Source organism: Dicentrarchus labrax, unplaced genomic scaffold, assembly GCF_905237075.1.
Source record: "Dicentrarchus labrax unplaced genomic scaffold, dlabrax2021, whole genome shotgun sequence".
Taxonomy (NCBI): Eukaryota; Metazoa; Chordata; class Actinopteri; family Moronidae; genus Dicentrarchus; species Dicentrarchus labrax.
The window spans coordinates 3738936-3765571 of NW_026136718.1; the positions used below are offsets into that span (position 1 = coordinate 3738936).

General features: G+C 41.5%; 1 protein-coding gene across 2 annotated transcripts in view; it reads right to left on the reverse strand.

Moving 5' to 3' along the window:
- Window positions 1-4233: 4233 nt before the first annotated feature.
- exoc2 (exocyst complex component 2) overlaps window positions 4234-26636 on the reverse strand; it is a 49460-nt gene continuing 27057 nt past the window's right edge. The window contains exons 8-28 of one of the 2 annotated variants that reach the window (XM_051377876.1): window positions 26233-26378; window positions 24793-24874; window positions 24581-24683; window positions 22689-22807; window positions 17761-17874; window positions 17236-17360; window positions 16130-16198; window positions 15859-16016; window positions 15579-15700; window positions 14190-14251; window positions 13871-13951; window positions 13231-13290; window positions 12808-12869; window positions 12298-12364; window positions 10365-10481; window positions 8282-8423; window positions 6040-6095; window positions 5760-5882; window positions 5440-5501; window positions 4891-4950; window positions 4234-4787 (exon numbers count right to left, since the gene is read on the reverse strand). In XM_051377876.1, the coding sequence (XP_051233836.1) occupies window positions 4694-4787; window positions 4891-4950; window positions 5440-5501; window positions 5760-5882; window positions 6040-6095; window positions 8282-8423; window positions 10365-10481; window positions 12298-12364; window positions 12808-12869; window positions 13231-13290; window positions 13871-13951; window positions 14190-14251; window positions 15579-15700; window positions 15859-16016; window positions 16130-16198; window positions 17236-17360; window positions 17761-17874; window positions 22689-22807; window positions 24581-24683; window positions 24793-24874; window positions 26233-26378 (2024 nt within the window). In that variant the 3' untranslated portion in view covers window positions 4234-4693. Of the gene's footprint in view, window positions 4788-4890; window positions 4951-5439; window positions 5502-5759; window positions 5883-6039; window positions 6096-8281; window positions 8424-10364; window positions 10482-12297; window positions 12368-12807; window positions 12870-13230; window positions 13291-13870; window positions 13952-14189; window positions 14252-15578; window positions 15701-15858; window positions 16017-16129; window positions 16199-17235; window positions 17361-17760; window positions 17875-22688; window positions 22808-24580; window positions 24684-24792; window positions 24875-26232; window positions 26379-26636 lie in introns of both variants that reach the window. The other variant, XM_051377875.1, reaches the window with a different exon arrangement.

Sequence of the window (26636 nt, forward strand, 5' to 3'; positions counted from 1 at the left end):
CCTCAAGTAAAAACATGTTTTTGTAAGGTTGAAAGGGGGAAACCTGCTTGCTTTGGACCTCCCTTAAAGAACCCCTCCTGACATGTATAACGACATATATACACAAACAGTCCGTATGGTTTCTAATGTGTTTTCTCCTCAAAAAAAAGTATAATTTCCATATTAAAATCCTTAAAAAGTCATCTACCCCCTGCTAAGTCTATGAAATAAAAATTATATATATCAATATTATGCCGGAAATAGTGCACCAATATAATATGTCACGATATTGTTATCATATGTATCGTTTATAGCATTTATAAGGACATTTAATAGGCGGTTTATATCACACTATAATGCAGTTGTAAGATTGAAGTGTTAATCATGTATTTCCTAACAACTCCATAAATGGAGGCAGGTGCATCAACAGATAATGAATGGCAATATTAAAATACAACTGCAAGAATTTAAATATATCTTTATAGGAGACGTTATATTGACAAATACTGTACATTAACAAACACTTAAAATGTCATTATTACTACATTATAGTGTGTTATAAACTAGAATTAAATGTTTCTACAGTGCTTATAAATGCTAACTAGACGGGATTTAAAAGTAGCGGTAGTGCAACCCAATCAAACGGCGCTTATTTCCAGTGTGAACTCTGTTTCTCGTTCAGAACTCGTTTCTCGAGTTCATTCTGCTGTGCTTCTGTAAGTCCTGTTAAACAGTGAAACTTCCTCTGCTCAACAGTCAAGGTGAGAACAGTCGAATTTTCTCTGATGTGTCAAATTTCTCCATCCTTTTAATTACCCACTCACGGCGAACAAAAGTCAGATCAGAGTCTAAATGTTTTTTGTCAGGTCTCGTCATCCTTTTCTGCTGAATGGAACAGAGTATAGGCCCGGTGAATTAAAAAAACAACAAAAAAACAAAAAGAAAACTCCCCCTTCTCACCTCTGTTACTGTAAACAGAGAGCTGGCGGTGAACGGATAAGGGTTTAGGCTTTGAAGTTATTTTGTGAATGAATCCGTGGGAGGACAGAGAGCTAAGTTTAGAACGCAGAGAATCAAAACAACACCCTGCGTGCCCTGCATGGCTTTCCCCTAAATGTAGATGGGAAACTGAGATGCACGAATGTTGACAATAACAGAAAGCCAACTGATAACTGAAATGTACAGGTGTACATTTGTAAGTAGAGAATGAAAGGGTCAACTGCTGTTACACCACAGCACGTTCACATTGCCCTCAGATAACCCCCCTCCATGTCCTGTTAAACTTTCTCATGTGAGCTGTGGGCGTGGCGCTGTCTCCCTCCTCTGCCTGAGTGAGTAGACCTGCCACAACACTACCGCTCGCTTCGTCAGTCCCTACACCCACAACCATAATCACACTTTCTGTTGTCACCATCGTCCTCTGGGATCCAATTACAGCCTCTTCTGTTTGCTGCCCTGAATAACGGCCTGCACCGACCCCACCCTGCATACGCCCTGTGCTCTCCTCCCAGAGAGCTAGACGCTGACATGGCAGACTGCATGAGTGAACTGGTGAGCTGGAGCTTCAGAAATGAATGGCTGAACCTGGTTTGGTTTGAACCATGGTGCACACAGACCAACCGTCTGCAGACATGTGCCGATGCAAAACGGTTCACTCAGGTGTGTGACATATTGGTCTGGAGACAAGTTTCATTTTGCAGATATTTCACAATTTAATTAACACCAGTACAATCCTATCTCAAATGCAACACAACAGCTCTGCAATGAATGTTACATTTATGAAGCTTTTTATGTTCTTTCTTTGAGAATGGACCTCTCTGCTTGTACAAGGAGTATCAATATATCATGTGGTTTACTGAGGTCTATATTGTTGGAACATGCGGGTTATACTTTCTTGCACCTTTGCTGAACTGTATACTTTTATGTGGATGAATGACAAGATGTTGAGACATGGACAAGCATCTTTTCAGTAAACAACAGAGCCCTTGAGCTATGGATGTGTGACAGGAGAAACATGCATCTAGATCTACAGACAGGTTTCAGATTAAAGGAAAAACATCGATGAATTAGTTAAGAAAAATGCAAATGAGTGCAGATGCTTCCACACAGTGCATGGTACAATTAAGCAATCCAATCATGCTCTGTGGCACATATAAAATGCTGAGCAGGCCCAGTTGATCACACCAAGAGAACGGCAAAGGCTGAATGCTTGATTCCTACAGTGAGAGCATTTTGCTGGCATGGTGTGGTTCCACTTGTTCTCTCTTAGAAGGAAGGGTCACTCCAAATCAATGCAAAGTTGATCTGATCACTATGTACAGTGGTCTCTTCCAGGATAGCAATGCCCCCACCGATAGGGCACATGGGCTCACTGATGGTATGAAAATGATGTGAATCATATGCTACGGCCTTGACAGTCACAAGATCTTAACCCAGTTGAACATCTATGGGCGATTTGGGTCTGATGTGACGAGACAGCGCTCTCCACCACCATCATCAAAACACCAAATGAGGGAGTATCTTTTAAAAGAATGGTGTTCATCCCTCCAGTAGAGTTCCAGACACTCCTGGAATCAATGCTAAGGCGTGTTGAAGCTGTTCTGGCAGCCAGTGGTAGATTAACACCTTACTGAGACACTTTATGTTGGTTCTTCCCTTAATTTGTCACCAGACTTTGTACCTTACTTTCTGTACCCAGTAAAATTCTCAACCGGCTTTCAAGAAGCTGTAGACAAGAGGCTCTGGGATCGACAAGCAGGATTCAGGAAGGATCGCTCATGCACAGGCCACATAGCAACACAATGCATCATCATTGAACAGTCTATTGAATGGAACACGTCCCTGCACATCAACTTCATCAGTGTCTACTTTCACCAATCCTGGCAACTGACTGAATCATGATTGAAACAACTGAAGGGAAAAGAAATAAATGGGATACAGTGGACAACGTGGGAGCAGCTAAATGACCTTTGTGGATGACATAGCTCTCCTTTCACACACACACACCTATACATGTGTGTGTGTGACAGGACATGCTAGAAACACATCTCAATCAACAGCAAAATAACTATCTTCACTCCAAGGTGAGGCAGGTGATGCTGTATGGATCACGACAAACAGGCTGCAAATAGGCTGCCAAGATCCCAATGACTTACAGGATCTGGTTTGGACACACCCTCAGAAAACCTGCCACAAACATCGAACGGCGAGCCCTGAAATAAAACCCCCAAAGAACGAGGGAAAGGGGTCCCCAGGAACAGCTGGAGAAGAGACATCCAGGCAGAAATGTGTGGGACTCAACTGAGGACAAAGAACAGCCAACAACCATGTGAGGTGAGGTGGAGGTCAGTCCTCCATAGAGAAGCAAAGAGCTTAAAGGTCCAGTGTGTGACATTTAGGAGGACTTATTGGCAGAAATGTAATATAATATTCATAGGCAAGTTTTCATTCGTGTATAATTACCTGAAAATAAGAATGGTTATGTCTACAGAGGCTGCCATGTTTAACTGCCATATCCTCCACACCGGTCCTTTTAATAAAACTAAACAGGTCCACACCAAGAACAAATCACTTGTTCTTTCCCCCAAATTTTGATAAAAAAACGTTAAGTAGTTAGTCATCAATATCCTGCTTACTAACTGACAAAGACATGAGACAGGAAATCTAATCTCCTCAGTGAAGGTAAATAACAATGCGATCTCTTACGCAAGTCCCTCCTAATACCAAGTACAGCCTGTTGTCCCTTCAGCTTTATCAGCATTACTGTGCTCTTTCTGATCTGACCACAACATATAACTATATTATTGAAGACCCTACATGGTATGGTATTGCAAAATGACTATTGTGACAGTACATCTTATATCACAGTACATTGCCCAACCTAAAGTTAAACAAATATAACCACAAATTAGCATTTATGTCAAAGAAATGCTGATTCAACCCTAAATTCAACTAGTGCAAGTAGCCATTTGAAGAAAATGTGCATCAAGTCTCAGATGATGACCATCATTGCTTAAAACATGTTTTGGTAACGTTTTATTTTGGTAAATCCATCTACAGATTGTATATGTATAAGTATATGTAACAATTCATGAACATAACCTTGCCCAGATGTTTTTATTGTGTGTAAATCTAATCAAAGATCGTTTGTGAAACGGTTCCTCAACTAATAAACTGTTGAAATGTTACAAATACTCAAATACTACAAGTAAGAGGACCTTGAGTTGACCAAATGAACCACATGAACAAATCAGGTTAACAGTAACAGGTTTTCTGACTTTATTGGGAGATAGAGAGATGGCACAGTACAAAGCATCAACAGCAACTTCAACACATTCTTAGAACAGACAGCGTGAGCAGAGACAACCATCTTGGTTTCTGCCATCACTCCACTGCTGACCCACAACTTTCAGACAAGATAGTATGCCATTTGCACGCTGTCTGTTAGCTGCATGACTGGCCGTACGTGATTAGCATAACCAAAATGACTGGGACTGTCCTACACAGTAACAATGAAATCAACTCATTTAGTGTCTTTGAGATTAGATGACAGACATTTGTGTCCAATCTACTGAAGCAGAAATTGAAAGTGACACTGAAAAAAAAAGATATGAGTAAACAATAAAATGATAACTGAAAAGATAGAGTTAAGGTTCCTTAGCTGATTGCACATAGATAAGAGACACAGACAGTGCAGTATGGCGGTAGACTGAGTTTATCTCTTTACAGGCTGGATGCAGGAGGGCTGGAAGCAGGTGAGCTGGAGCTGCATGCTGCTTTTAAACTTGTTTAGCAGCTCTTCCAACAACCTGGCGGAAGAGACAAAAACAAAGAGGAAACGTGTGTAATTCATTTTTAAGGGGTCGCACTCACTTCACTTCATTAGTATGTAGTATGAAGTATGAGACTCACTTCTTATCGCCTCCGCTGTGTAGCTGAGGAAGGGCGTCCAGAGCCAGTTTGAAGCTGGAACTAGAAACAAGATGCTCAGTTAAAACTGGAACCACAAAATACAGTTCAGAATAAGTCTATGTGTGTTTTCTGGCATGAACAATGACCTCCCCAACATGAACACATACATGTATGCGCGCGCACATGCGCACACACACACACACACACACACACACACACACACACACACACAACACACACACACACACCACAGTGCGTGCACACAGCAGAACCAGATTACTTTCACTTCCTTTCCAGAACCCACCAAGTAACATAAATAGGGATTGTAGTGAGGGATGTGCGACTGCTAAGATTTATGCTTGTGACATTCACTGCCATAAATCAATATGTATGTATGCGAGTTCCTGTCTGTGCCACTGTGTGAGAGTGTGTGTGTGCGTGTGTGTCAGTGTCTGTGCCCATGTGTGAGTGTGAGTGTGTGTCAGTGTCTGTACCGCTGTGTGAGTGTGTGTGTGTTTGTGTGTGTGTGCGTGCGTGCGCTGCACTTACTTGCTTTCAGCACTTAGGTACGCAGCTATGGAGTCTCTCAGAGCACAGAGTTCAAGTCGAGCCTGAGAACGATGCAGAGGGGGGATGGGGGGTTGGTGTTGGTGGTGTTGGTGTTAAATAAAAAAAGGAGATGAAATCAAATTGGCAACTGTCAGCAGTTGGTAGGTTAAACTGAAATATGGCAATGTTATCAGAAACACTAGGTAAACCCCCCCGACAAGTGGGGCCGTCTTATGAGTCAGGGTCTTACTATGAGTACTATGAGTGTGAGTGTGTGTGTGTGTGTGTGTGTGTGTGTGTGTGTGTGTGTAGCCGTGTACCTGCAGGGCTCCATTTTTGCTGAAGGAGGACACACATTGCATCAGGCGACACATCTCGTCAGCAACCGACTCGACAATTCTAGATAAAACCCGAGATACCAGGTCCTTAGACACCGTGAAGACCTGAGACAGTGAAAGTTGATGATGAGAGAACAAGACAGGAGGTGAGAAGACAGAAAAAAACATGGTAAATGCAGGGTTTGATAAGAAGGACCAAAGAACAAGAGAAGTGTTTAAGGTTGTGCAGGAAGTGTGCAGGAAGTGTGCCGGCTGTGTGTACCTCAGCGTGAACTGTAATGATGTTGACCAGAGCTTCTTTCAGGTAGTTCCTGACACCTGAGGAGTTGAGAAGGCACAACATGAGCAAAAAACACAGGGAGAAGGGATGATGAGATGCTAAGAGAGCTCAGTGGAAACAAGTACACAACAAAATAAATGTGTATCACAGTGCAGATAATTCTTGTCAGAGAGCTAGCTCCAGGCAGCTCTGACAGGTCTAAAGTGAAACACACACACACACAGCTGCATTGTCATAGAGACGTAGGGCTGAGCGACAAAACAATACAGGATCAAGATAAAATTGATAGTAATAACGATACACTTGTGGACAGATCTAACAGCCAATCACGCAGCAGTCAAGGTCAAAATACACATTTCCTACTCCAAAGCATTCTGCAGTTAGAGCTATCGGCGAAGAGAAGTGGATCTGAAAGTGGATTTCATCTGGAAAGAGGGAAAACCCCCTCTCACCCCCCGATGGTCACGAAAGAGACAGTGAAAGTGAACATGTGGTTGGATATCTCAAAAGGCGGTTGGGAAGATATACCGTCAGTCGGCGCAGAAATAAAGCATGTTCACACGGTTAAGTGTTTACATTGTGTTACTCCATTTTCCATGTTAATGAACAGCATCCTTACTTATGAACTCTCTGGTTCCTTCAGGCTTCAGTTATTATCAGAGTATTCTGTCTGTACTGGTAATACAGACAGAAGAACTGCAGAAGCTAATCTGGGGGAGTGTATGTAATGTGCAATAGGACTGTGGCGTACCCTGCCACCCCTGTGTGTGTGTGTGGGTCTGTACGGGAAACAATGGGAGAAGGTACTGCGGTGTGCATCATTAGCTGCCCCTGTGTTCTGCTCTTTAAGGAAGATTTATAGCTGTGCTTTAAGGGTTTACTGCCTAACTTCTGTTTTTACGCACACAGCTTTTGGCTTCTTTTGGATGGAGTTTTGTTTTACATTTTTATATAGAAAAGTATCAAAGAAAGTATAATTTTTTGGTATTTATACCCACAGATCTCTATAACTATGCCAAAAATCAACCACATAAAATATAAGCTTGAGACCAAAAAGGGGCCATCTTTGGTTATTCATGGTATTTCAGTGATCCAGGGAGGAGGAGAAGTGGCTGTCAACACTAAAAGGTAAAAAATAGAAAGGTTTTATACTTCAGGCACAGCTCTGCTCACACTCACATTGTGTCATCATGTATATACAATGATACATGGTGAATGTAGGTGGCATTTTATAGTTTTAATGTGTGCCTGTGTGTTAGAAATATGAGTGAGAGGACTCCATTCATTGGTCATGACTTCTTCCTGATATTATTTGTACTTTACATTGTTCTGTGAGGAGACAAAGAGACAGCAGAGACTAATTGTTAATGTGTCTTCTGAAAGCTTAAATTTTGTAACAGTGAAACAACGAGAGGCAACAACAGACTGAAAGTACTGAAACTGGATTTTTAATGCCTTGCAGCACCCACACGGCAACTTGAGTCCCACACAAAAGTGCAACAAGTGAAAGTATCATATCCTAGATCTGCGGTTTAGTGTCCAAAATGTTCCTCTTTCACATGCAGCCCAAACACACCAACTCACAGCGGCAGGAACCAACCAGAGCAAGGCCCAACTTTCGATCAATGCTGCCTTTTAAAGCCGTGTAACAAGCTGCTGCCCATCTGAAAATTCACCCAAAACTCTCACACACACTCTGACAGGTTGCTTCACATCCTGTGCTAAGGTAAACCACATATACACATTTAAGTTTCACCTGGGGTTCGGAGTGCATCTGGTGAGCAAAAAGTCAAACAAAACTCATATACACACACACACACACACACACACACACACAGACACACACACACACACACACACACACACACACACACACACACACACACCAACTGCACACCACTGCACACCCACAGCTGAACACAAAGGCCAAGGGGGGGACCAATAATGATCTCAGTGGTGTTTACAGTAAACTATCAAAGAAGCGTACTCTACACATGACACACGCGAACCACAACAACACAGATTAGAACAGATATGTCAGGTTCTCATGGCACAGCACTGTTGAGGGGCTAATTTCTGATATTACCGGGGTCAGTTAGTGGTTGCTACGTGTGAATTCCCCCCTTGTCATCTCAGACATAAATCCCAGGTTTTATCATGGTGACACACAAGGAGAGCGTACATACTGAGAACTGTCAACTGAGTGTGCGGTGCTGTGCGATACCTGTAGGTGTTTGGCAGTCTCTCCAGTCAAAGTATCCGGCGTAGATGCCGGGCTCCAGAGAGCCTGCAATGGGGTCAGCTCGTCTCTCGATGTAGGCCTCAAAGAGATTTCTGTCCAGCTGTCGTACTGCGTCCACGCTCACCTGGCAGGTCCAAAGACACATAATGTTACCAGAGAAATGGAGGCAAAAAGTATGCGATATCTTTTTTCATTGTCAAGTGTAAGCAGGGATACTATTCAAATACATCGATCAATCAGTAGACACTGCTTACTGTTGTTCTGAATCCACAAATGTGTATGTAGGGCTGGGCAATGGGATTGAAACCAAGATCATGATAGAAATAAGCAGTGATATAGATCAAGATTTGGGCTGCAACTATTGATTGGTGGCAACATGGTAAAGATTGCACCTATACACAATGTTTCTAACTCAGCAGACAAACAGCTTTAAAGATCCCTGCCTCATTAAAAATGACAGAATCTATGAATATGTAAATAAGGTTTTGCTGCTGGACACAAGATGTCTCCTCCTTCACTGTAAAGTCCATTCTCAGTGGATGTGCACTGGTGGCTTCAAAGTTTCTACATCACACTCTATAAGTTACATACTGGACCAGGACTGACCTCCAAACCATTTGTGATGTCACAAATCATGCCTGTAGGCCCCGCCCCCTTAAAAATCTCATTTTCGGTGAGCTCAGAGAAACTTTCCACTTTCAGCAGATGAATGTAAAAACATCCTTCTAGTGTCAAACTCTGCTCAGACAGCATTCAAACATCACACTGTAGGAACAAGAAGGATCAGTGACTTTTGAGTGGAGGGCGACTTTAAGATTTCCTCTCATTCACCTGTTCAACATACGCACTCGCACCCCTGTGACGGCCACGCGACAATGCAAAGCCCGGGCCATCGGGAGCAATGTGGGTTTCTGCGTATAACTCACTGACAAATGCTTCAAACCACCCACCATATTGTTAATGGAGGATTTAAGGATGACCCGCAATAAGATGTCAGAACGTTATGTAAAATGCCCATCACAAGATCCCAGAGCCCAAGTTTACATCTTCTAATTGTTTGTTTTGTTTCAGCAACAGTTAAAGATAAGAAAGAAAACAGCAAAGCATCAAACTGACCCATTTCAGAGCCAGGTCATTCAGCCAGTTTTCCTAGACAGACAACGGCGAATTGGTAATCAACATTGTTGTTTGTTAACTTTCTGTCGAACACTTAATTTTCTTGGAATCATTTATTTATTTATTATTGGACAACAGAATTATGTCACGTCATTATCACCTCATAACTACACGTTTGCAATCAAAGTCAAATGACAAATACATTTTTAGCGATCACGCAGCCCTGTAGAGTACATGGGGGAGATGCTTTACATTTGAACTGCATATCCTGATTGTAATATTTAACCGATTTGCAGTCGTGCTGATTCAGAGGAAATATGTGGAGAATTTGACTCTAGATGTCAAATTTGCAGTATTTTACAGCTTTTTGCAGTCGTACACTGGGGCAGCTATATTGTGGACGCATAAAAGGGGAATTCTTATTTTTCAAAGCTCTATTAATATTTGAGAGACCGAAAGATAATGGGGTGACAGTTTGTCTAGATTTCACTCTAAATATTAAAAGACAAGATAAGTCTAAGTTCCTTCAAAGAAATGTATGTTCTTGTTCTGACTGGAAACCAACGAACACTTCTTTGCTCTGTGATTCAGCCATTAGTCATTGTCTGTGTGTGTGTGTGTGTGTGTGTGTGTGTGTGTGTGTGTGTGTGTGTGTGTGTGTGTGTAAATATATGTGTGAAGAAGATACAGGTCTGAAAATGTGGAACTGAGCTTCCAAGTCAATGACCTTTACGGTTTTTTTTTTAAAGACAGAGTCATATCTCTGCTAAGAAGACAGAGGGATCTTCAGCATCTCTCATCAGCTTTGTTTTTAACGACAACACAACACACTTCTCATCAACAGTATGAGACAGTGATGAGTCCTCTGTCTTTTATCTGAAAGTCCTTACGGTTATTTCAAAACACAGCTGCAAATCTGAAACGGTAATTAATGGAGTGTCGAACTGACCCGTGTGATCTTCTCCGTCCCTGTGAATCCGTGTTTCTCAAAGTGATTGGCCAGATTCAGGAAGGTGCGTCTCTCCAGGTATTGGCAGTTACTGAGGATGATCAAAAGACGCTGCTCCTATACACACAAAAACACATGCTTATACTTTTATACTACTTCGACATAATGGATTTCCTAGTCCCTGACCGTAACCATCACAACTACATGCCTAACCCCAACCCTCACCCTAACTTTAACCTTGATCTGACCTGAACCCTTAAACAAGGTCTTAACTCTTGAAGAAGTGAGGACTTTGCAAAAATATCCCCTCTTAACTAAATATCTTCACTTTCCAAAACTGTTCACACGTCATCCCTTTCAAAAGATGCCCTCACGTTCCAAAATTGATGTCATCACGATCCAAAATATGTCCTCGCTTATCAGATGTGTTCTAAGTTTTCTAAATATCTTCCCTTTTGCAAAAATGTCCTCACTTAACTCTCATCACTTGGAAAAAATGTCCTTTCTTTGCTGAAATGTTCTCACTTTCCAAAATGGCTACAATTTCCAAACCCTTTCTTTTCCACATGTCCTCCCTTTTCACCATCATCCTCAACTTTCCAAAATTATTGTTCTCACTTTCTTAAAATGTCCGTTCCAAAAATGCCCCACTTTCTAAAAAAAAACTCCCTTTCCAAGTGTCCTTTCCAAGTGTCATCACTTATTCAGATATGTGATGACATATCATCAGATATGTTATCAGTTTTCTAAATGTCGCCCCTTTACTGACATGTTCTCACTTTCCAGAAAAACCTTTTCTAAAAAATCATTACTCTCGAATTGTCAATTTTTCCACAGTTGTCCTAAACTTTTCAAAATGATTTTTCCTCACTTTAAAAAAAAAAGTCTGTTCTTAAAGTTCCCCATTTTCTACATAGACATCCTTTTCAAGTGACCTCACATTTCCAAAATGCACCCACATCATCACTTCCTAAAAAGCCATTACTTACAAAAATCTTCTCACTTCACTTCCACAAATCTCATCACTTTCCTGAAACATTCTTCTAGCAAATTCCCCCTGTCCTAAACTGTGATAATGGCCCCACTGTCCAAACTTTCGTAATTTTCCAAATAAATTCTGATCTCCTCAAATGTTTGGCCTTTCCAAATGTATTCTCACTTTTCAAACTTTGCCTTAAAATGATTTTGCCTTCCACACACAAAATGTCTTCACCCTCAAGATCTAAAACCAAAATTAGGACTCCCAAACAAATAAGTACAAGAACACACACTCACAATAATTCATAGAAATGAACCTAATAAGTACATAAACACCGACAGATGAGATGACAATGGTTTGCCTTTTGACAACCACAACTGATGTCATCATTGGCAGCAATTTGTTGTTCACACTACAGACAAGATAAGAATCTGCAGTGGGCTGATGTGGTAATGGCAGTCAGGTACTACTGTCCCAGTTTGCATGTGATGGTTTCTAACAGGTCAATCTGCCAAACACAGTTTATATCATGAGTGACACCGGTCTTAACTCTGGTCAGCTGCACTCAGTCGAGTCTGCCTGTCTTACCCCGGCTACACATATTTGGGCTGGGGAAACCCCATCTGCACCTTGCTCCATTTCCCTTTACCAGAATCACTCTACACCCTGCTCTTCCTCCTCCTCGTCCTCCTCCTCCTCCTCCCCTGCGCTTAACCCTCTTCACTAAAATCTCAAACAAGTTACAGGAAATGAGGACGTATCTGCTTCTTGTCCACAACCAGGAAACAGCCTGATAACATTTCGTGGTTTGAATAAGTGAGACACGTGTTTGTCTGGTTGTGTAAAGGAGAGAACCCACGCTTTGGTGACGCCAGATGTGTGATTTCAGGGGTATTAACCCCAAACAGTTTAAAGGAAATAATAAAAAAAAAACAACAATAACATCACACTTACAGATGTTGGACTGAAGCCCTCTTGAACACCAGGGAACCGATCTGGAGAGGACAGGTCCACTGAAATGCTGCTGCACACACATGAGAGATGTAAAACATGTTTTCATAGTGGAGCACACTATATGCACCAATAATTTCACAGTTTAGTATTTTAAAAAGAAGTTCAGAACCTGTAGTTTTTACATACATGAGGGTGAAAAAAAGCTAAGATGTAGTGAGCAAAGATGAATGATTTAATATTCTATAGCTCTAATCTAACTGGCATAACTATTGTTCACACAACAAAGATAAACAGTTCTGACTCTTCTGTTTCTAGTGAAGTTCATCAACAAAACTTCACAAACATACTTTAGCTTTCATAAAGCATAAAGTGCTAAGAAATTATTATTATGGACCAACAATTTATCGGATATAATTTAATTATTGGGATAATTTATAATAATATAAGTTTCCCCATTGTAGGCCAATATTTATCATGCATGCCTAATAAGAAAGTCATCCAAATACTTACTGAGATGTATCAATGTCTCCACCTGATTTAGTGCTTAGCTGCTCCAAGCAGCTTATGAAAACCTGAGTTGCACACATGGACACATTTGTCAGGCAGGATGTGAAAAACACACCACATATCTCATATCTCACTTTACATGATAACCTCGCTGAGACCACGACAGGTTTAACTGTCAGGTAAACTAACACAAGGTGAGTCAGTGCTTCCATGAACAGTGTAGATACTACAAGGTGCAGTCATTCATTTATCATTTCTATGGTGCAGAGACACTGCGTCTACATGGCGCTCTGTGTGAGATGGTGTGAATGAAATCTTGGCAGAAATCTGTGTCAGTGGGTTTGCTTTTTTTTTTTGTGTGTGTTGTTCAAAACGTCCATAATGTAACCATATATGTCATTTCGGCTGCAGGCTAACAGAGCTTACCTTCATGATGCTCACGCTGAGCTCTGTGGCCTGGTCCTGGACCTGGTCCAACTGCAGCACCTGAATCAAAGACAGTGAAACAACATCAGAAAAAGTCCTACTATCCTATTCTAATACTGTTTGTTTGTTTGTTTGTTTCTAAACATGTTTTTATTGCCATGACATGTGGTGTTTATTCCTAAAAGATTATTATGCATAATGTCATACCATTTTACAGGGCTGCATGATTGTGGCTTCAATCATAATCAGAATTGCATCGCTCAATAATGAGATGGTTATTTATGATGATTCTCCCTCTGTGGGTGTTAAATGGATTATGTTCTCTATCTGCAACTGTTGGGACTGCAGAGAATAAGCTTTGATTTGACTACAGTTTATCATATTGTTTTGTTTTATTAGGTTATTCATCCCCTGCTTTGGCCCACCCTAAAAGGAGCAGTGCGACAGTGCAGCAGCTGGGGACAAATTTTGACACCTACATGAGATATTCAATGTGTGGAAGAAACAAAGATTACATTGATATACCAGAGTACTCAAAAGACTTAAAGCTTTCAGGTTCAACTGGTGATTATGATCATCATATGAACATTACTACTCCAGTAACTGTATTTGTATTGATGAGTGCAGGTGATCATCTCACATTGAGTTCTCCTGATTTGATCTCCAGGGGCTCTTTGAGTGACTGCAGCATCTGAACCACGCACTGTTCAAACTGTGAAGGCTGCAAAAAAATAAACATGAGGAGGAGAACACGTAGGTTATTACAAAAAACGGCTCCTGAAAATATGAGTTTTAACTGCAGCTCAGGAGGTCGGCAACCTCAGCTAGCACTGAAACACATTATACTGTATCTTTAATGGTCAGAGGGAAAAATACAGAGAAATGTTTGAAATTGCTGGAGTACCTATCATTTCTCATTACGATATGACGTACTGCTTGATGCAATAACACATCCTTACCAGGCTGGTGATTCCCTCATTATCCACAACCCAGTCTTCCTTCTCAGCCAGCCTCTTGACATCTGAGTGTGTAAAAAGCACAAATATGAATCGGAAGGTCAATTACTTGAAACCTCTCTACAGTTTATTGAAGTTGCAGACAAAACAAATTCTATATATGAAGGGTGAGCACTTTCAGGAAAGGTCACCGCAATTGAATATAGAGAGAATTTTCTGAGGCAAAACCGCAAACATGATATAAAATCAAACTCTTTCTGTGGAGACCACAATTTGATGTGGTGGAAAGTTAAGTGAAAACCAGTCACTCTTCTCAAAATGACCATGCCTAACCACAAGTGAAACTGAGCATGTCTGGTTTTAGTCTCATAACACTTTCTCCATTACTACCCTGGAAGTTGTATGAGGTAAAAGGTGACAGTTGAGGACACTGACCGCTAAATACTTAATGGAGGAATGTGGCAAAAACCGATATGTCTTAAGTCTGTGCTGGGTTTGTATCAAAGAATGGTGTTATTATAGATCTTCTTAGATCTTATAGATCATAAGGCATTCTGCTTATATACAGTAAGTACCACTACTACTAACACTACTATACACTTATTGTTATAGTATACTATAAACTACTGTTTACTGTGTACTACTCTATACTTTTGCAGGTAGCACAGAATGGTACAGTAAATCAGTTTCTTGTGTACAGGAAATGATACAATACGTGCACCAACGGATGCCAATCAAACTGCAACTTCAGAATGAAACAGTCAGTTGAACTTAACAAGAAAAACACATGTGGTATTTGTAAAGATTTAACATTTATTGTTTGTTTCCAAGATCTTCCTGGATCTCAAAAATCAACTACAATTACTGACGACACTTAGTTTTCCAGCGCGAACGCAGTTACGTTGTAGTACTTTAGTACTTTAGAATTAGTATGTATTGTAGGATTTGGACACAGCTCTTTTTTTCCTTTCAATATTTAGAATGAAAACGGATTTAAAAAAAGATATTTTAAAATCTAATACCAAAGTCCAATAGGATACAAATGCACAAATGATATAGTTTTCATGTAGGGTTTAAGTATTTTTTTTTACTGAGTAAGATGATTTAATCAGCAGCTTATTTGCATTTTCCCCAAGGGGAAATTGCTTCTGCTGCAGTAGCAATAAAACAACAGCAACACTGTGTGAGCCACACAGATAAAAGATAAAAAGCCAAAAACATACATACATAACACACAAAAAACTTAAATCTTCTGCTGGATGCTGCCTGTGCCCTCATTTCATTTTGACAAAATCCAGGAATGATGAAAACTACTTTCAACCTGACAGTCTCTAAGCCTTACTTTATACCTGCCCCTGCAGTACTGTTCCTGCTCACAGGATCCTCCCTCACCTTCTATAGTGTGCAGCAGAGTCACCATGAGGCAGTGAACTCTCAACTCCAGCAGCAGATCCTGGATCACCTGCAGCAAATCATTTGGGATCTCCAGAGCAGACAGAGCATCATGGCAACCCCTGGATGAGAGACAGGCAGAGAGAATGGGAGAGAGGGGGGAGAGGGGGAGAGAGAGATAGGTCATTAAATGGTATAGCAGGCAATGAAGTTGAAAATTCCTGCGTAAAATGAAGTGCACACAATCAATGAGACACATTCAAACAATCAGTGCGAGAACCTGACGATGTGCATGATTTGTGTCAGCCAGGCTCCAGTGAGCTCTGTCTTGTTCTCCCAGCCTCCGTAAAGACTCAGGTCGGACTGTGGGAGGGTGGTGGGCAGAAGGGCGCCCCGTACGAGCTTCACCAGCCGATGGGTCACCTCCTCGATCATTTTCTACAAAACACACAGAAAACGTACAAACAACCGGTCTAGGAAGTATTTATTTTAACTTCACTTGTGGTGAGTCAAAATAACATTTTGGTGTGAACAGTCACAATGAGGCATACTTTAAAGTCATTCTGTCTCTGTCTGGCATTCTTCTTGGATTTTTCCACCTGCCCAGATTTCTCTCCAGTCTGCAGAAGAAAAACACAAAACGAGAAACACTAATGTTTAACATTATCTGCAAAGGAAAACACATCTCTAAAGACTATTTGTTTTGCCTTTTTGCCTTCATTGCAATGTTGACAGTGCAGTAGTTTTACTGCTTTTGTTAGTCAATCAAATAAAACCTCCAGACTGCAGTGTGCAGCCAGACCATCCCTCAGTGTTTTGTTCAAAATAACCAAGTGGTGTCAATGTAATAGGCTCCTGGTAGGGAAACCATGAAAGGAAGAAAATATATAAGCAACTATAGGTCTGTAATTTATAGTTGCAGGCTCATCTCTAGACAGCTGTTTTTTTTAAAAACCATGAAGTTAAAAGGGCCAACCACTCTAAAAATTGTTTTCTAGTTACTAGTTTTCATAGGGAATATATCTGTTGACACTGTGTGTCTGTGGATTATCCATAGTAAAGGGCCAACAATAACTATAAATATATTGTTTTAAACTGCAAGGACAACGACAGTGGTGATGATATCACTGGGATCACTTAAAAACAATTTGATTGAACTTGTTTGTGGTATATAACTTATTAAAAGTTCATTGAATGTAATTTTAGGATGCAAATCACACAGAGAAAATGTCTTTTGACTGGACACTGCCAAACTGAAGTCCTTAATGATGTCCTCTTTTTTTTTAGTATGAATAAAATGTCTTCAAAAGGCAACAACTCTTGTTGGATTCTCCTAACTCCACTTGCAATTGAATAACATTGTGAATATCTTTTGAATATGAAGGTGTTCTCCCTCTAACCTTAACCTACCTACCTTACTGTGGATTTGTTTTCTATTCTCTGAGCATCACATATGAAATTCCAATCACCTCCATTGTTTTGGGGTGGACGGAGGAATCTCAGAGAAGGAAATCAAGCTACCCAAGTGTCTAGATACCACAAAAGGTAAGTGGGGAAACATGTTGAAATGATGTGGGCAAACCCATTTGAAGTTTGTTGAATGCAGTATTTTTATAGATTTTTTGTCTGTGTGTTTCCTGTCACTGTAATAGCTCACCTCACTAAAAAGACTTCCATTAACATAAGAGATCCAAAGCTTCCAGAAGTTGGGCAACTGACCAATCACCACATCTGACAGCTTCTCCACAAACTGCACCTGCTGAGGGGTTTCAGAGCGCCATGCTGCAACAAAGACACACACATATTGTATTGCACAAACCGCCATACTTATCTATGTTGTACTGAAAGGTGTTTGGGGACTTAAAGGATGAACTAGCAAACCACAAAGTCTTCAAAATGTCAGACTGCTTCTGTAATTCAAAGAATCACTGAGCTAAATATTTCACTTCCAGTGAGTACTACTGTACTGCCACACACACACACACACACACACACACACACACACACACAGTGCTGCTCCCTTACGCTTAACTCTTAGATACTGTGATTCCCCTAAGTGCTGTACATGGCAAAAAGTGTTACACACACACAAACAAACGAATGCACAGTCAGAGTGCGGCTCAGACAGGGAAGCCCCTCCCAAGTGTGTGGGTGATAGTTGTAATATGATTGCGGTGCTCACTGCTGGGTCGCGGCGTTCGCAGGCTGCCCCCTCTCTTCAGAGACGCAGTGTGGCCTAGCCTGCCGAGTGCCGACGGACGGGTATCCCCCTCCGGGTCCAGAGCTCCGACACCCACTGACAGACATAACGAAAGGAGGAGAGAGGGAGGGGGGAAAAGGGGGGGCAACGGATGAGAAATGAACTCGGAAGAAAAAGAAACACATACTTCAGATATCAAATAATCAAATAAGCCATTTTCATAATTCCACATTCCTCAATAAGCTCAGCAGGCTTTCACACCAAACAATCCTCCCTCGCCCCTCTCGGCCTTTCTTTATTTGTGTTCTGATCCGTCTCTGCCGCGGCCCACAGCTGAGAGAATGTCCCGTTGTTTCCAGGGTGAGGAAACAGAGCTGTGGGATTTGTGAGCACTGGGGTGAAGTGGGTTTATGTGGGCCACACTGGGCTCAGTTGTGTCTGATCATTAGGTGAGCGCCAGTGTTCCACTAGATGGCAACAGGGAGCTTTGCAGCAGAAACGAATGAAAACAGTCCTTCTGCAACCACACACACTCCTATCTCGGCTAGTGAGATAACTTCAGTGCAACAATTCTATGAGATAATTTTAAGATAACAGAAGAAGGGGTGAAAGTTGACAAACAGGAATGAAAGTGAAACACTGCGCTGAGAGGGGATCAAACTTACTACAATGAAAATGAAACCCAAGACAAGTTCGTGCAATGCTGCAATCCGCCTACATGTAGTTTGTCTAAACGAAGAGAAACGGATGGCCACATTTCCAAAACATGTGTCTGACACACATAGAGAAAAGTGTACTGGTGAGTCACAAGCTGAATATAGTGTGTAAGCAAGTATTGAGAAATCCCCAAGCAAATGTGGTTGAGCTGGCTGTGCACACAAAACAGCCATCCAGTCTAGAAAATGTAAGGAAATTCTCATTTGAGTCAGATTATCTGTAAACACATTACACACACACACACACACACACACACACACACACACACACACACACACACACACACACACACAGTCCTTATGGAGCTGTGCGGAGTCTGTCTCTGTGATGTTTTCCACTCTTTTTACAGGGATGAGAGCTGCTGTTGATCCAGGTGTCAGCCGAACCCCGGGCGTCCTGTGTGGGACCGTTTAGGTGCGAGTGTGCATGTGCGCAGGGCTGCTTTACGTGTTCAAACTATTTGATATGCTGCTGTGTTGTTTCTCCCTAAGCGCTTTAGGGTTAAAATATAGGAACCACTGTGTATGTGTGCTGAAGGCCCTAAGACAATGTGTGTCACCTGCTCACTTCCTCATCAGGTCTGATGAGTTCCTGTTCCTGGGGGTCCCTGACCATGACCACACACACGCATGCTTTCTCTCTAAGCGCGCGCACACACACACACACACACACACACACACACACACACACACACACACACACACACACACACACACACACACACACACACACACACACACACACACACACACACACACACACACACACACACACACACACACACACACACACACACACACACACACACACACACACACCTCCCTCTGACTCCTGTTTTTAAATTCAGTTTAGTTCAACATAAAATTTTTATTTTCACAGATTTGTGTTTGATTCTCATCCATATTTTATGTCCTTCACAGACCAAAATGTCGATATGCTTCCTGCTACACTGACCACTATATTTTATAGCAAACAAAGCTCTTTCAGAAGATGTGCTTGGTAACCAACTAGTTAGACAAAAGACAAAAGTAGGGATGGAGTGGAAAATAACTTCAGATTCCTACATGACAGAAAAAAAACTTTTTCCAGCGGTTTTCCAGCTTTGGTTTTGGTATTTTGTAGTTCTTTATTTTTCAGTTTTCATTTGAGTTTCACCATATTTTTCAGGTTAAACAGATTAACACATAATAAAGAATAAAAATGAACTGATAATTTCATAGATTTCTTGGAGGACAAAAGTAAAACCTAAAAAAAAAAAGTTTGAAAAAGTTGTGTCAACTCACACTGATGCACACCCAAACACGTGATCGTTGTGCTCATTGAAATGTAAGAATTAACACATTTCTCCTGGAGTGGTACTGACTGACCCTAAAATCACAACCGCATGTTTCCCAGTCAAATGTACGAACACTAGAATCCCTCTAATTGTTCACTGACAAACCTATTTTTCTACGAACGAAATTTCCTGCTAATTGTATTGATATTGGCAGAAGAAGCGCTGTTCAGGAAGTAAGAGTACTGCAGTTTATAATTGAATCGGGCAGAGTCAGATTGCAGCACCAGGACACGATGGGAGTGTTTAGACATACGGAAGCAACTTACACTGCTATGCTTCCTCACCAGAAAACTCAAGCTTCAGGCCTTTGTTCCAACAGAGATGGATGGGTCTATTTCACGTTTAAGGCAATTCATATGGTAATTAATGGAATCATAACTACACCAGAACGACCTCTGGCCTCATATTGTGGACTGAGAAACACAAGAGACATGAAAAAAATGACATCAGTTACTGCAAACATGAGTGATCCATCAGAGAGGAATAATCCCTGCCACGTGTGATGCTGACAATAGCATAAAAGATGGCTTATAAACACACTAAGCTGGTTAATGTGATACGAGGAGGAAGAGGAGGCCGCCAGCAGAGGGGCAGGCTGTGAGGTACCAGTAAGGGGGGATTCTGGCTATTTGAGAGGAGGGGTGAGGGTGGGAGGGAGCGGGAGGAAGAGTGGGGTCGAGGGAATGTAGTGGATGTGGTTTTTTATGATGGTGGCTGTTCAAGGGCTGGTGGGGCGGAGGGATGTTTCAAGAGGCACGGGTTTCGTACTTGGGCGAGAGGTGAGCAGAGAAGAGCGGGGATGGTAAATAGCTACCAGGTGTGTGTGTGTGTGTGTGTGTGAGGGGAAGAGATGGATCAGTGAGGGGAGGGGTTCTGTGTGTGACAGCAGCGGGGACAGGAGACGGCTGGCTGCGGCAAACAAAGAGTAGAAATGACACAAAAACCCCCCAGAAGGATTGTGTGCACCTTTCTGTGTGTGTGTATGCTTTTGTTATTATGTCCTCACCAGAAATATATTAGTGTTGGTCATTTGTTGGAACACTTCAGGGTACCCTGTGAAGTTTTTGACCAGTAGTCGTGCTGTTTTGATGAGGTCACTGTTGTGTTTGCCCTGCTTGCACCAAAGCACCCAGAAACAACTCTGGCCACAGTTCAGGTCACTCAGTTGCAGGTCACATGTTGACCTCTGGCCGTTCCAACTTTTTGTGTTATCAGAAGTTGATTAGATTAGGTTTAATAAAAAAGTTTCTAAGATTCACCTAGCAAAAATCAGCCCGAGAAGCATGCTCTCTGTACCCTGTTTGCCATACAGGGCAAAAACTTGGTTTCGCAAGTGTTTTGATGAGAAACATGACTGTAAACAGAATTGTGTTTATTTATAGGAAAACTTCACAGGGTACCTTTAAAACGACCTACATTTACATTTTCCTCACAAGTGACCTCATGTGGTTGTGCGAATGATGACTGTCCTTTCTTGGTGGCAGAGGCGGAGGTAGCGTGACGTTATTCACACCACCGCAGAAAAGTCTTAGCGAGGGGGCCGGTGTGGATTTACAAAAGCTGAACTAGACAGCAACTCATATCCCGCAACTCATATCCCGCCTGCTGGAAACTCAAATTTGGTTTCTTTTAAATATGAAGGTGAACTATCCTCTAACCTTAACCTAATTACCTTAAGTAGCTTTAGTTGCCTTAACTTTAACAGAGCTTCACCATAGATGAGGAAGATCAGGAGTCTTGTTTGGAGAATTTTTTCGGACACTGACAATTACCCGTGATGTGTTTTAGATATGAGGACTTGTCGCGCAGTAAATGTGTTTATTTACGCAGTGTCAGAATTGTATTGTAGATAGAATATTGTTTGGATCTAATGTTTATCTACAACTTCACTTTAAGTTGTATTCTATATTTCTTGAACTGTTATATTAAAAGTAATTAACTGTAAATGTGCATTTCTGTTTATGTTTCAGGACATTTTTGCAAACCAGCAATTTTCAGAATGGTTGGGTTGCATGTGATTTGCATGCAGACTCACTCCCTGCCCAATGTTGCTCTGCTGTGGAATGCATGTGTGGACTGAAAAGGGGCCATCCCTGTCATGATAATCAAGATGATATTTAGCTGTGGCGAGGCAGGGAGCACACCAACCCCCAGATCCATCAAGCCTGAGCCCCGGAAACCACTGTTACCCTTAGCATTAGACGTGTTTATGTTCCAGCTGCACTATGTGAAGCAGCCACCCACTCACAATGTATTTGTATGGGTGCCTTTGTGTAAGTATGGCTGTAGCAGTGTGTGTGTGTGTGTGTGTGTGTGTGTGTGTGTGTGTGTGTGTGTGTGTGTGTGTGTGTGTGTGTGTGTGTGTGTGTGTGTGTGTGTGTGTGTGTGTGTGTGGTTGGCGCTGTTCTTCCTGAGCGGACGGTTTCACATTCACATTTTTTTCTGCTGGCTGATTTAACAGAGGAACAGCTTAATTGGGGTTAATTGTTCCAATCCATCTGTGAAGCTGTGTGTGAGTGAGAAAGAGAGTTTGTATGTGTGCGTGTGCAGTAACATGTCAAGCCCTGAAACCCAAATCCAAAGCCAATGCTCCCTCACTTTCATCTTATTCATACATTCATGAAAAAATAAACATGCGGGCCTCAGAACAGGCAGGGGAGGGCGGTGACGGAGAAGGGAATGCAAGCAGAGAGCTGGTACGACAGAGAGGCAGCTGGCTTTCTCTCTTCCCTCAGCTGCCTTCAGACTCGCATGACATCCACCAGCCGTTTGATTGGAAACGCTAAATACGGGCTTTTCACTTTCGTGTGTAAAGCAAGTCAGCTCAGACATGTGTGTGCTTATGTGAGTAAGTCACCTCTCTGGCCACTGATGAACTCATCTCTGCAGTCTTGCATCAGCTGCAGGATCCACTTGTGCTGAGCGTAGATGCACAGCCATGCTGGGTCACCAGAGGCGTGCAGGTCAGACAGGTACCTACACGTACACAGAAACACAGGGGTAAAAAATATACATTATATAACTACAAATCCCATTACGCAACATTTTGGCAAATATTGCCTCCTTGAGGATAAACGCACTAAATCATCTAAAAGAGCAAATAAAGTGTCTTAGTAAAGTGTTCCACCATCAAAAGATATTTCATTTAGTTTGTTTGATTCACAATTAGCTCAGAGCTAAAGTCAATCATAGCCCAAAAAAAAGGCTTCCAGCTTCCATATATTCAAATTCCATATTTTAGAAACCAGGAAATCCAAAATTTAACTCTTCACTTTAAATCACAAAGTAGAAAAACATCTGGATGCTTACAGCCATAAAAATCCATACACTCTAAAAAGGAATATACATGTGCCTCGGAGACATATATTATTTTTCTGATTATATTTAAAAGATTTATTTTTCAATTGTAAAATGTCCCACACAGTACATATCTTTGTCACAAACCAAATTTAATACATCCTTATAAAAACATTGGCTTTTGTAAGCTGTGAACATAAATATTCGGCTAGGCTCTAATCTAAATAATTTGAAAGATGTTATAATCGCGTAACAATTCCAAATAGTTGTTTTAAGTTCATGTGCAAATACAAATATAATATAGACAAATTCAAAGCACAAGAAAGAATTCAGCAATAAAATATATTAATACATCCATGTAAAAGAGCATACAAAATTCTAAAGCAAAACTAAAGCAAAGTGCACAAATATTTGATGTTTTTACCTGCAAAAATGTATGCAGAGAACATGTATGAATTAAAAATCAGAAAAAGGACTTTTTGATCCTCTTTCCGAGAACCTCACAAACACTTATCCATCTCTCTACCCATAATCATCCTTCTCCCAGGAGTTTATTTCCTGGGCATCACTCAGTGACCTGTGGGATGACAGATGACTCACTCACTGAGCTGTGGCCTGGCTCCCTCTACTGTCATCCTATGAACCAACCGCTCATTTGTTTCTCATAAGGTGGCATCTTTCAAAAGTTTGAGCAAGACTCACAGGCACAACACACACAGACACACACAGACACACACAGACACAGACACACACACACACAACACACACACACACACACACACACACACACACACACACACACACACACACACACACACACACACACACACACACACACACACACACACACACACCCCACCATCCATGGCAAGAGTAAACAGGAGCTGAGTGGGCGTTCAGAGTCGTGCCTAATGCAGCAGGATGAAAGATGTTGCCGTGTGGTTGAGGACTGGTCTCTGTGATCCTGACAGGTCGGTCTTAACAATAATAAATCGGGAGAGACCACAAGTATGAATGGACAGAACGATAGAGGGAAGAAAGAGGGAAAGAAAGGCAGGGAAGAGGGTAAAACTAGAAACAGAAACAAGAGAACAGGACAACAGAAAGCTGAGAAGACTAGTGAACATTCAGAGGAAAGTGAGAGGCAGACAGAAGAGAGTGGATGGAGGATGAAGTTCTGGTAAACGATGACAAAGACAGACATGAAAGAAACCAAAAGGAGTGTAATGAATGGGTATAAGAAATATGTCATGACTTTATATTAAATGTACACAGACTGTCTGTAATGTGTAGGGTGATGCGGTGACACATGACTGAGAAAGGTGAAAAAAAAAAGGCGTAGATACCCGTTGGAGAGTATGAGATGTATAAAGCCCACGACATGACGACTGGGAGGAATACAGACAGATGGTATGAAATAGCTGTTGCAGGATTATAAAAATGTAAATAGACCTGATGTATCTCTTCTGGTCGTGCAGTGTTGACGGGGTCTGCAGCAGTTTCTCCAACAAGAGACTCCTCAGAGCGCTGATCCTCGTCTCAACCTCGGCATACACTAAAGCAGAATAACAGATATTAAATAGAGAGAATCATTTAAAAGAGAGTGACATTTTACTTACTTTCATTCAGCTGCTGAGGTAAAACACAAAAAGTGATCTGTTTACCTTTTTTGAAAACCGGGACCTCAGTGTTGCCAAAGAGAGATTTGGCTTTCTCATAGTCATTAATCACCACATCGTAATCACCCTGACAAAAGAGAAAAGTAAATTCAGTTAATGATGCATCCCATTGAACTTGAATAGTGACACACACAAGCCTCTCTAGCTCCACCCTCTGGATGACTGCCATCCAATCTGTGCCTGCGGTCTGGGAAACACTGCATTATATATTAAAATAACTTTAACAGTTTATCATTAAAAGGTCAGCTTCTCTTATGAATCCTGTGATGTTGAATGCTCTTTTTGTTGTAGGGTCCATTTAACAATGTAACAATGTATTGGAGAAAAAACGGCATTTATTAAATGCAGTAAGCTTTACATAGTTCTTGAAAATCACAGAAAAAGCATCGGAAATGCCTAAAATGCAGGATCATGTATCGGCGAGTACACATGTCTATTTGTTGGCTCCTAAACGGGACACCCTAACCCTAATCGATTTATTTTGTATTTGTTTTACACACGTATCAGATTGGTACTCTGTATCGGCCAATGCATAAAGTTCAGCTATCAGGAATGACAAAATGGTATCGAAACGTCTCTAAATACAGTAATAAGTTGAAGCTCAGAAACAGGGACACATGAACTGTAGCCTCAACAGTTACAACAGACTTTAACTGACACCTTTGTTCTATGGTTTTAACAAAAATTGGACATGGTCAGCTTTGGACAGCAGGTATCACTGCCTTTTGAAGTTCAGGAGTTCAGGTGTTCAAACTTATGCTATTATGTCTCTAACTTTGTTAAGTAGTTGTGGCTGGGTTATTGGTTTATTAGTTTTGTATGATTGCTGTTTTCTTGGGTTATGTTTATATGTATATATGCTGCTTGTCTTCTACTGTATTTTTAACGGTTGCTGTTAGGACAGTTTCCCGTGGAGGGACAATAAAGTAAAGTGAAATGAGGCGAAGTTACAGACGCTCGTGGACTTGGGGAGATTCTCATGGGAGCCATTAGCTTATACGATTGCTCGGCTGGGTTTTATAATAACTGAGGAATATTAACCCACAGATTCTGTGCACCCGACAGTGTTCCCGTACTTTGAGATGGCAATGTCCTGTTATGACAGCTAAATGAACTCATGATTAGTATCAAGGACACATAGATGAAAACAACAGCCCCACAAATAACCAGATCTAAACACTCTATGCTGAGAGAAGTTCTGAGAGACTGTAAAACAGATTTTCACCTCCTCCATCACTCAGAGCTGAACGCTTTTCCCCTCTCGATGAATGATCCAATATCTCACTACACACAGCTCAGGGCTCAAATGACAGCATTACAAGTGTGCTGGTGTGGAGGCAAAGGGAAGCTGTATTTATTTTATATTAGGTACTTAACAGTCATATACATGTGCTGGTGTTTCTATTGTTATTTTTGGGGTAGTACCTTTTGGATATTGCGTTCGATGTTGAGTGGCAGGTTGAAGAGAAACTTGAAACGTTGCAGGACGTTGAGCGCATTGCGTGTGGAGTCAGCTTTGTCTTTCCGCCCCAAGACCTCCTGGAAAAGAGTATCCGCGGTATCACTCGCTCCTACGAGGAAGACGGAGAGTGAATGAGAGTGAAAGAGGCAGGAGAAAATGTGAACCCTGGATAGGCTACTATACAAATAAATGTTGATACCACATTTCCCTTTTAATGTCGGTCTCTGGTATTCTTCCTGCTCTCTATGCTTTTTGAAACAGTACAGACTGAGCTGCTAGGGAGAAAGTGACAGCTATCTCTTAGTCGGACAGCTTAGTGGAACCTTTGCACAGTTAACTGGCTTCGTGGGTGGCCTCGGATGTGCCG